Source organism: Limulus polyphemus, unplaced genomic scaffold (genome assembly GCF_000517525.1).
Source record: "Limulus polyphemus unplaced genomic scaffold, Limulus_polyphemus-2.1.2 Scaffold8828, whole genome shotgun sequence".
Lineage (NCBI taxonomy): Eukaryota > Metazoa > Arthropoda > Merostomata > Xiphosura > Limulidae > Limulus > Limulus polyphemus.
The window spans coordinates 10,493-22,272 of NW_013674438.1; the positions used below are offsets into that span (position 1 = coordinate 10,493).

General features: G+C 33.1%; 1 protein-coding gene across 1 annotated transcript in view; it reads left to right on the plus strand.

Moving 5' to 3' along the window:
• LOC106475578 (CDP-diacylglycerol--inositol 3-phosphatidyltransferase-like) overlaps window positions 1-11,780 on the plus strand; it is a 19,375-nt gene that overhangs the window by 2,654 nt on the left and 4,941 nt on the right. Inside the window, exon 2 of the mRNA XM_013936258.2 lies at window positions 814-960. Within this exon, the coding sequence (XP_013791712.2) occupies window positions 867-960 (94 nt within the window). The 5' untranslated portion in view covers window positions 814-866. The remainder of the gene's footprint in view (window positions 1-813; window positions 961-11,780) is intronic.

Genomic DNA, 11,780 nt, shown 5'->3' on the forward strand with positions numbered 1-11,780 from the left:
TCTATCATCAAAACTGTAGTTATATTATCACAGCTTCTATCATCAAAATCATATATATAGTTATATTATCACAGCTTCTATCATCAAAATCATATATAGTTATATTATCACAGCTTCTATGATCAAAATCATATATATAGTTATATTATCACAGCTTCTATCATCAAAATTATATATAGTTATATTATCACAGCTTCTATCATCAAAATCATATATAGTTATATTATCATAGCGTCTATCATCAAAATTGTAGTTATATTATCATAAAGTCTAATCTATTTGGACATTTATGTTAAACATTAAACTTTTTCTTAAAAGTCTACAAATAAAATTTCTAAACACAAAGCAACTGCAAATACACAAAGATTATAGGTTCAAAATATTTTACAAAAACCAGGCACACAAAGATGTGTAGGTTCAGAATATTTAACAATACCCAGCCACACAAAGATGTGTACGTTCAGAATATTTAACAATACCCAGCCACACAAAGATGTGTAGGTTCAAAATATTTAACAAAAACCAGGCACACAAAGATGTGTAGGTTCAGAATATTTAACAATACCCAGACACACAAAGATGTGTAGGTTCAGAATATTTAACAATATCCAGCCACACAAAGATGTGTAGGTTCAGAATATTTAACAATACCCAGCCACACAAAGATGTGTAGGTTCAGAACCATATATATACTTTGTAAAACTAGAAATCAATAGAAGGAACATTTTTTTTTAACATTGACGTGATTTAAGTATAGATTTTGGCCCAGCTCTGTATCTAGTGAAAAGGTGATATTAGTTACGAGAATTCTTTATAAATATGTAGGATATGCCAGGATCTTGCTGGCACTGCTGTCCTTCTGGTACATGCCGATAGACCACATCAAGGCCACCATATGCTATCTGACCAGTGGATTTTTAGATGCTCTAGATGGACACGCTGCTCGACTTTTTAACCAGAGTGAGTTGACTTCAAATGTACTGGTAATTTATTGTTTACAAATGTTATTAGAAACTGTAAGGTAGAGTTCGGTACAGGCCAAAGTTTTATAATTTTACTTTTACCCAGCCTGGCATTTATCTGGCCTGAGCTTGACTGGTATTTACAACATGCTGCCTGAGCCCGACCAATATCCGATCTTCTTCACACTAAACCTGACTTAGCTCACAAGATCGGCGGAATCGGCCGACTGTATGATGATAGAGATGGCTCATTTTTATGTTTCATCCTGCCGATATAGAGAACAAAAATGTAATAACATAAGTACTAATATATGTGCTCATCAATATTGTGGTTGCTATTTAATATGAATGTTTTAACAATTGATACAAAGTAGACGTGAGACAGTCTTTGTAAAGTTACAAAATTCCTTAAAGCAGTGCTTTTGATACCGGGCATAAACGTTATGAAGCTGTCATATATAAGTATTGTTTGGCTACAACTATGGGAGTACGTTACTGTTTTTCAAGAAATAAGTTTATAAATATTTCTTTTAAAAATAGTTTAAAAAATTAGAAAACTTGAGTAGAAAGTCTGAATTTTTATAAAAACAAAAGTTTGACAAAACTCATCCAAGTCCAACCTAGATCTTTTTGGTTATTACCCAGCCCGAGCCTGTCACATGGGCTGGGTTGGACCAAACCCAGGCTAGTGCAGACCTTTACTCTAAGGGCTTTGCATTGGTATCAGTTTTAAGTGTAATCTTTGGATGTGTTTATTTGACCATTGTTAGTTTATAAAAGCTTTTTAAGCAGTCGTAAATGAGTGTGAAATTTGTATATTCAGTTCAGGCTGTGTATAAAGCTGTGAAGGGAATGGTTACTCATGCAGAATAGAATGTATTTGGTGAGAAACACGTGTGAACTATCAAATATAAGAAAAAAACAGCATAACTTTGTCATGTAATATGTTGATAATTAATACTGTGAAGATTGTTTAGTAAATTGTAACTTTGAAAAATTTATAACAAAGTATGAATAGTCACTTGTTTTAAAATGCTTATATAACTGATATTAAATGATCAAATACAGAAAGAGATAGTGCTTCTAGTTATCTGGGTGAGATGTATTTCAGGATTGTATCAGAAACAGTACACGGAATTGTCTTGACTACAGATTTATTTCAGGATTGTATCAGAAACAGTACACAACATTGTCTTGAGTACAGATCTATTTCAGGATTGTATCAGAAACAATACACAACATTGTCTTGACTACAGATGTATTTCAGGATTGTATCAGAAACAGTACACAACATTGTCTTGACTACAGATGTATTTCAGGATTGTATCAGAAACAGTACACAACATTGTCTTGACTACAGATTTATTTCAGGATTGTATCAGAAACAGTACACAACATTGTCTTGACTACAGATCTATTTCAGGATTGTATCAGAGACAGTACACAACATTGTCTTGACTACAGATGTATTTCAGAATTGTATCAGTAACAGTACACAACATTGTCTTGACTACAGATATCTTTCGGTGAGTCAATTCTGGATACACAAATACACATCGCCTTTTAGGCGTTTTAACAATTTATAAATCATTGCCTAAAATTTATAATTAAAAAGACTGTTTATGGAAAATTCATGATGTTCTTTTTGAAATCTCATTCGAGGGTTCGAAATTGTGATAACGACAGATTGTGGGGGTTAAAATATAACTATCTGGACGGCTGGAACAGTGCAAGTGCAAAATAAACAAACTGTCACTGTAACATAAATAAAGCTAAATTCAAATACATTTCCTTACCTTTATTTAGTTGATAATTTTCCTTCTGTCTTTTAATTTAAGAAAAAATTCAAATTCCAAAATATCGTTCACAATGTTGCGTATTAGTAAACTTTTCGAGACGTTGATATTAATGGCAGTCTAAGAACACAGAAACACAACGATTACTTCAACCGATTCTTCCCGGCTTTTTTATTTCCTACGTTAAGATTGCGTCAAAGTTTACGGGCGAAACGGACACGCACTGTAGAACCGTAACTTACTTCCGTGTTTAACCCTGAGAGGGAGCCTTCAACCAGGTATCTAGTTCCCACCCATCAAACCGGTGAACTTAGCATAATCTTTCTCTCGGGCCATTGTCATACTAACGACCAACTGTATTTAGCCCCGAATAAGAACGATTTTGATTAAATATACATGTTATTTTAGGAGATTAAAACATATTCAGAGGAAAATGACAGTCTTCTACTGCTAAATAATCTCCATACGTGTGCACACACAAATATTGACTAAAACTCTCTCACGCTTTCAAAGCTGAAAAATGTTTTCGCGAGCAATTAAATTCAAAAGAGTAATAAATTAATTTGTGACTCCGTGAAGTTTAAGGAAGAGTTTTTTCTATGACAGGAGTTGTCATGTAATTCATATTAACTTCCGGACATGGAGCAAGCTGTATACTTTAAAGTAAAACTAAAAACCCACCTGGCTATTAGTATAGCTAACTAACACAAAAATACGATCCCTATAACCCGAGTGTTTTCGAAATGTCGATCTTTCATCTTCAGGGTCAAACTGAAGAAGAAAGGTCCTCCTTTCGAAAGAGCTCAGGTTATAGGGATCGTATTTTTGTGTTAAATTGATTTATTAAACCTTCGTATTTTCCTAACTTTTGTTTCGCTCTTGGTAATCCTCGCTGTTATCAATATTTTCGGCCGTAAACCTCACTAGTTTCAGCCACCTCAGGAAATTTATGTTAGTCCTAAATACATATATTAAGCTAACAATGCAAAACAATATCTATAATAAAAGTACAATAATAAACAATACATCCAAGTAAAAGCCAATAACATTCGACGTATTAAGTGGTATAACCAATACTGGTAATGAAAGTGACAATAAAATAATAATATGATACACCTTACCTCTGGAACACTATATGCTTGAACTATTGCCGTAGAAGTAAAATTCTTTAGAAACTGTAACCTTAGTATAGCATGCTTATTTATTATCCACAGCATCGTCTTTTAACTAAATAAAACTCACTGGACCACTTCTACAGTTTAACTTTAGAGAATAGTTACGTCTGTGATAATATAAGACACATACCATTGTTTAAACAGCGTTATAGGTTCATGAAAGCTAAGGAAGATATCACTTGTAACTGTGTGAAAACTAAGGAAGTATTGTTACTGTAGGAAGATATCACTTGTAACTGTGTGAAAGCTAAGGAAGTATTGTTACTGTAGGAAGATATCTCTTGTAACTGTGTGAAAGCTAAGGAAATATTGTTACTGTAGGAAGATATCTCTTGTAACTGTGTGAAAGCCAAGGAAGTATTGTTACTGTAGGAAGATATCTCTTGTAACTGTGTGAAAGCTAAGGAAGTATTGTTACTGTAGGAAGATATCACATGTAACTGTGTGAAAGCTAAGGAAGTATTGTTACTATGGGAAGATATTTCTTGTAACTGTGTGAAAGCTAAGGAAGTATTGTTACTGTAGGACGATATCTCTTGTAACTGTGTGAAAGCTAAGGAAGTATTGTTACTATGGGAAGATATGTCTTGTAACTGTGTGAAAGCTAAGGAAGTATTGTTACTATGGGAAGATATCTCTTGTAACTGTGTGAAAGCTAAGGAAGTATTGTTACTATGGGAAGATATCTCTTGTAACTGTGTGAAAGCTAAGGAAGTATTGTTACTATGGTAGAAGTTACCTTCTAACTAGTGGAAGCCAAGAATCTGATGTCACTTCGGGAAAGTTGTCTTGTGATTCAACCAATGTTTATTGTTTTGGTTATCTTAATTCCTGAGCTAGTTATATGATATTGTAATACTCAGTAGCTTAGTATAAATTTGTAAAAGATATGATACTTGAGGGGGATATAAAAGTTATGAAACAATTTTTATGATAGAATGTGATATGTTAAGTCACTTCAGATTTAAACGAATTCGGTCCTTCGGTAACTCGGAGATAAGATAGCCTATTGTGTAGCTTTATGCTTAATAAAAAAACAAACAATTAAGTTAATTTATTAGCGGAATTTCAACTTTATGTCTGTGTCAAACATTTATGAAACTTCAATTAATACGAACATATAATTTACAACAATAGATGGCACCAACGCATGGATATGTTATATTGCCATTAGCCGATGATCCAGTGTAAAGGCGGAGCCTATGTAGAGTACTATCCCTAGCGAGTATTTAAAAAAATAATAATACAGTTATAAAGATAACAAATAAATGACGTATTATCCATGCCTAAACATATTGCAAAACATATACTTAAATGGTATACATTCAATGTCTTGTTTATGTGACGATTTATACTGCATCCAAGTTATATGAAAAGTTTATGAATCACGAGTTTAGACTATTTGTAAATGTACTAAAGAACGTGAAAAGTATGCAGTTATTAATTTGTTGAGTGCAATGCTTAATCATCAGATATCATCAGTTTTAATTTTATAATTAGATATCGGCTTCAGAAAATTGAAAGTACTTGAGTAAAGTTGCGATGAATGACTGTATGTTAATATGATCCATATCTTGCTTTTTAAAAAACAAAATGTTATGAATTAAAATTTCAGTGTAACATCAAACAAGTATTTCAGTTCTATAAGGCAAAGAGACAGGTTCATGGGAGGTATTTCGCTTGAAAGCTTGTTTTTATAATACTTCTTGCTTTCTCAAATATATTTTACATTGTGTAATCTTTATTTAATGTAGTAAGTATATCCTCAAATAATTTATATTTAAACATGTACTTATTTATCAATTAATATAATGTCAATGAAAAACCGCTAGAGGGCAGCTCTGTTAGCTAATTGGATTGGAAGAGTAAGCAAAGCAATGTCTGAAAATATATTTCTTTTCGTGCCAAATATAATTGGTATGTTTTATTCGAATCAAAATAATTTACTTAAGATATTTCACCGATATTAAGATAAGCAATTCAAGGAAATAATATTAATATTAGGGTTAACTTTCTGGTAGCGATATAAATATAACTACAACTTAGTATAACTATAAACCTAAGTATCACTGAGTCCTATCTTAGTAAATATTAATTATTATATAAAGTAATAAATGAATTAGTAGTAAGATGGTGCAACTATTATCTGTATAGTAAAACTGTTTCATGTGTTAATACTATTATTAAACATTAAAATCACATGTTTTTCCTCTTAATTCTGTCTCCTGGTGGGACAGCGGCAAGTCTACGGATTTATAACGCTAAAATCAGAGGTTCGATATTCCCCCCGGTAGACACAGCAAATAGCCCGATGTGGCTTTGCTATAAAACACACACACTCCTTTTAATTCTTAAAGCTTGTGATTATGAAATTCAAGACGACCCATTGAGTTATTTTTAAGTGAGCTTATTACCTGTGTAATGACAGTTTATTACGTTAAACTCGTAAAGTTCGTATTATGGAGCACAAGATGGTCCACAGTTGTTTTTTTTATATAAAAGTAGACAAGTTGATTAACATAAAAAATACCCTTTTAAAGATAATGATTTTGTTTGAAAAATAAATCCATCAAATTCTTCAAAAGATACAGTCTAGTATATATAACTCAACTTGAAAATTTGTGTTATAAGTATACCTTTTATCAGATTAACTCAACTTGAAAATTTGTGTTGTAAGTATACCTTTTATCAGATTAACTCAACTTGAAAATTTGTGTTGTAAGTATACTTTTTTATCAGATTAACTCAACTTGAAAATTTGTGTTGTAAGTATACCTTTTATCAGATTAACTCAACTTGAAAATTTGTGTTATAAGTATACCTTTTATCAGATTAACTCATGAAGTAGTAGTTTTTAGTAAATATTTTTACAGCACATAATTTGATTCACACTTGTTTCCTGGATATTTCAGTAGTGTTGAACATGTGTAACTAAATGCACAAACAGAACAATACCATATTCAGTGACTTTAACACATTTTCTGATAAACTGGTGGGCCAATTCTGACCAGATATAAATATATATATATGTATTATGGAATAACAAAAAACCACTATTTTATTTAACTAATAAAATTAGCACTTATCAACAGATTCTTAATAAACATTCTTCATAGGCCTCTTCACTGACAGTTGACAGATTAAACATGCTAACCTTTGACAGCTGATGTTACAACAACCAATAACAAATTACCTCAATAATTGTTTACATAATACCTTACAGATGACACTAATTTGTACTAGTAGTGTAGACAGAACGATATGACAGTGTAGACAGAATGATATGTCTTACAGATGTTTCTTGTAATATGGAAAAGAAGATCAATTATGTCTCCGTCTTATAAATGTCAAACATAACTGTAAAGTTTTGTAATTAAAAGTTACTTTATGGAACTAACTGTAAGTTTTATTTGAAAATAGGAATTAGTGATCCTGATTAAACCTACCGGCAGGCTGTAGAATGTTCCAAACATTTTTGAGCTCAAGGTTTTGCATTGAGTGTAAAGTAGACACTGTTGCATAGTATAGCTACTAAAGCTGTATATCCTTGAAACCAGTAATGGTGGCATGAATATAGTTTCACAAAAAGAGACCATTTGTTCCTTCATGGTTGCCCTTGTACACCTACCCATGGGAAAAGTAACAATTTAAAACCACCCTCTATTTGTCAAGAAATCAATGACTTCCCCTCCTGTAAAGTGTTGGCCTTCACTGTTGCTGACATAAGTCCGTTCCCTGTTGCTGACATAAGTCCGTTCCATAAGCCGTTTATCTTGTTAAAAAAAATAAAACCTTAACTGGAGCCTAGTCTTTCTTTTCCAAATCTTAAACTTGTGTCCTCTTTTCTTTAGAATACTGCATAAAAGAAATGAGAGGCCTTTAACTTATTGAACTGCTAGAAATTATAAAATTCAGTAAGACTGGCCTTTACTCTTGTGGCCTCCTTTAAAATTCTGGAAAATCATCGTCTGGCTGTGGTGCTTTATCTACTTTTAACCTTTTTAAGGAATTAATATCTACATGATTTTGGGTCAATTCCAGGATTTCCTGTAGAATGCTCGGGTTCATGAATATTGCTATTATCTTCTGTTGATGTGAGAGAAAAAACCTATCAAAATGTACAAGAAATGTTAACTGTTGATTCGAGCACAACACCGAACAGCCTGTGGAATTACATGCAGTGAGAACCATCATAGTTGCAAATGAGAGAGTTTCGTGAATTAGCCAGATTATGTCTGTAAGAGAAGTAATTTCTTTATCAAGTAGATTAAACAATTACATAGTGGTTACACACGTGACTCAAAAAAAAATTTTACTTCCACAGAACGTAGTAAATATTCTTTACTTAAATAGCACTGTGATCATGATAGTTCATTCAGAAGGTTTCAAAGTTCACTCGGTGAACTCGGTATATATATTATCATTCCAGTGATGACTTGAAGCATAAAAATATCCTATGCTTCAACCATTGTATACTTATGGAAAATGAGCTTATAAAAAAATCAATGTGGCTTACTCACAGGAAGTTATATTGATGTAAGATCTCCCAAGTGATGCAGCTGGTACATAAAATATTCACTAAAAAATGTGCTGTGTAAGCCACCAAATTTAATAACAAGTTGACAAATAATGATTTCTAATTGATTTGTTTTTGGAATAACTTATTACATGTTTCAGTAGACCAGTGTTTTGTTGAAACACATAGTATGTTCCCTGAAAGATAACTCACTTCATTATGCGTATAAATCGTAGTTGGCCAACTTATCATTATATTAACATAATTTACTTTCTTACTCAAGCACCAAATGTGATGTAATACGGAATAATGAAATTGTTTGATAGCTGACTCCGTTAGTAGTCAAGACAATTCTGTGTATTGTTTCTGATATAATCCTGAAATAAATCTGTAGTCAAGACAATGTTGTGTATTGTTTCTGATACAATCCTGAAATAAATCTGTAGTCAAGACAATGTTGTGTAATGTTTCTGATACAATCCTGAAATAAACAAAAAAAACAGCTATTGGTTCCATCGTAGAAGACACGTAAAACAAAACAAAAAAATGCTTCCCGACATTTCTCAGGTTAGAATATTTATTATTGGTGAGCCGCAAGTTGAAAGCTAACCAACGATAAATATTTTCAATATGAGAAATATCTGAAAATCCTTTTAATTAGTATTTTAATTCCACTTTACGAGTCATACCGAGACAAGTAAAACGTTAAACGACGATTACATTACTTTATCACATGTTTTTATAGTTTGTTTGATATTACTGTTAATATAATGTTCTTCTCCTATACGTCTTCACAATTACTGAATTCATTAGGTTTATAAAATGTTCATTAACTACCAAAGTATTCGACTTTTTATTTTCTTGTAAATTTAATTCAAATTTTGGCCTAGTGTCGGAATTTTTAACTGTGATTTGAAGCAGGCCTATGGATGCAAGCGGAAAGTTTCCAGGTTACAACTTTCCGTAACGTGGTTAGGGTTACGGTGTTCCACTACCCTGCCTTTACTTCCAGGTTACAACTTTTGTAAAGTGGTTAGGGTTACGGTGTTCTACTACCCTGCCTTTGTTTCCAGGTTACAACTTTCCGTAACGTGGTTAGGGTTACGGCGTTCCACTACCCTGCCTTTGTTTCCAGGTTACAGCTTTTTGTAAAGTGGTTAGGGTTACGGTGTTCCACTACCCTGCCTTTGTTTCCAGGTTACAGCTTTTTGTAAAGTGGTTAGGGTTACGGTGTTCCACTACCCTGCCTTTGTTTCTACATATAACTTTTCACATATTTAAAGAAAAAAAAATTCCATTGAATGTTAAGCCAAGGAGACAGTTCGAAAATGTAACTTCTTATTTCGAAAACAAGCTTTTATTTGGAAGTTGTTACTTATGGCAACAACTATTTTTTATAACCTGACGTTTGTTTTTCGTTGTTGAAAAATTCTGAGATTTAAGTTTGGAACTTACTAGTCTTGCATTGATTTTTTTAATGTGACAATGTTTCAGTCTCTATGCTTGGGCCTTCCGGTTATGCTGGGTTAGTAACTTGGAATTTTCGTCCTTATAGTGCTTACACTAGTTAAAATACCAATGAAATAAGTGTTCAAATATTTTAATATAGCTTTCATTTTGTGTTTTAAGTGCTGCCATCTGTTGTTGTATAACAAAAATTAGTGAGAGAGAAAGCGATATTAGCAGCTATTTATCATGTTCATATATCAAATAAAAGAAGAAGCTATCTATGGTAGTAAAGTCTATTTTACTGATATCCTAGCGCCTACTGTAAACTCTTGAAGTACTCTTTTCTGGTCGAAACATTGGGTTTGACCGTCGCTCTTGTAACGCACTGATGGTCCAAATGTGTGGAGCGTTATTATTATTATTTTTTTTTTCGGGTTATGGAACGTGAGACACGGAGCTGCAGATCCATAGTCCAGCACGCTCGGTCTAACGAGATAACTGTTTGTGTCAGGTGTCTATGGTTTTACACTTTGATTTGCAGATGTTTGGTTTGGCCTTGAATATATAGTGGAATAAAACTTATACCAATTTTATACACTAAAACAACTCTCAAGCACGTGGTATGCTTTGTGAAGATCTGCTTACCCCTAGGAGAACCCTTTCCAATTCCATAGGCGGAGAGGTCACTGACCTGCGTCTGGCCTTGTAGGACAGTTGTAGAGGGTTTCCGTCAAGGTATATAGTTCCGCGAGCGCTGGAACAAACAGGCTTGACAACGCGTTTTTTATATTATTATTCGTCTTTTCAGTTCTCCTCTGTTTAAACTAAGCCCGAAGATGTATTTTTAATACCTATCTCTTTTGGTAACATGATAGTGTACGTGATTTCTCGTTTACTGTGTTTTTCTTTATAAATACAAAATAATTCAGGTTACAGTTTATTGGCAACTGCTCCATTTTCTTTGCACTTCATTTTAATCATTTCAAAAATTAAATACAATAACCCTAAAGCTAGTAAATGAACATGCTTTATGTTCTTGTGTATTGTATTCTTCTAAAAAGCCTTCCAAGTTGAAATTGGTGCCAAAATATTCACAACTTGTTCTATCATTTTCAGGTGTTTTTTTCAAATCATAAGCATTACTGAATAGTGTAACCGTTTATTTGATTTGGTCGAATATAGGGTATAGTTGTCCAAATTTTTAACTTTGCACTGGATGGTAGTGTATTCAAAAAGCTCCCTGGTAGTTCAGTAGTAAGTCTGAGGGTTTATAACGCTAAAAATCTGGGTTTGATCTGCGGCGGACAGAGCACATTGTTTGCACAACAAATAAAAACAAACAAGCGGTATTCTAAAAGAAAAAAAAAGGTTACAACTTTCCGTAACGTGGTTAGGGTTACGGCGTTCTACTACCCTGCCTTTATAGATAAAGATAGTGGAATGCTGTAATCCTAGCCACTCTACGGGCGTCTGTAGAAATTTTTCCTCGGGAAGAGGGGGGAGGGCAAAGTCAAGAGAAGATGGACCCGCCTTCAAAGTTTTGCCATTACAACCAAGAGAATAGGCAAGCTCCCACATTCAGATTTAATGGATTTATGTTTGTAAAGTTAGTGTAAGCCATACTGCTAACAGTCAGATTTGATGGATTTAATGTTTGTAAAGTTTGTAAAGCTGACAGTCAGATTTGATGGATTTAATGTTTGTAAGGTTAGTGTGAGTCATACTACGGACAGTCAGATTTGATGGATTTAATGTTTGTAAAGTTAGTGTAAGCCATACTGCAGACAGTTAGATTTGATGGATTTAATGTTTGTAAGGTTAGTGTAAGTCATACTGCTGACAGTCAGATTTGATGGATTTAATAAGTATGGCTTACACTAAC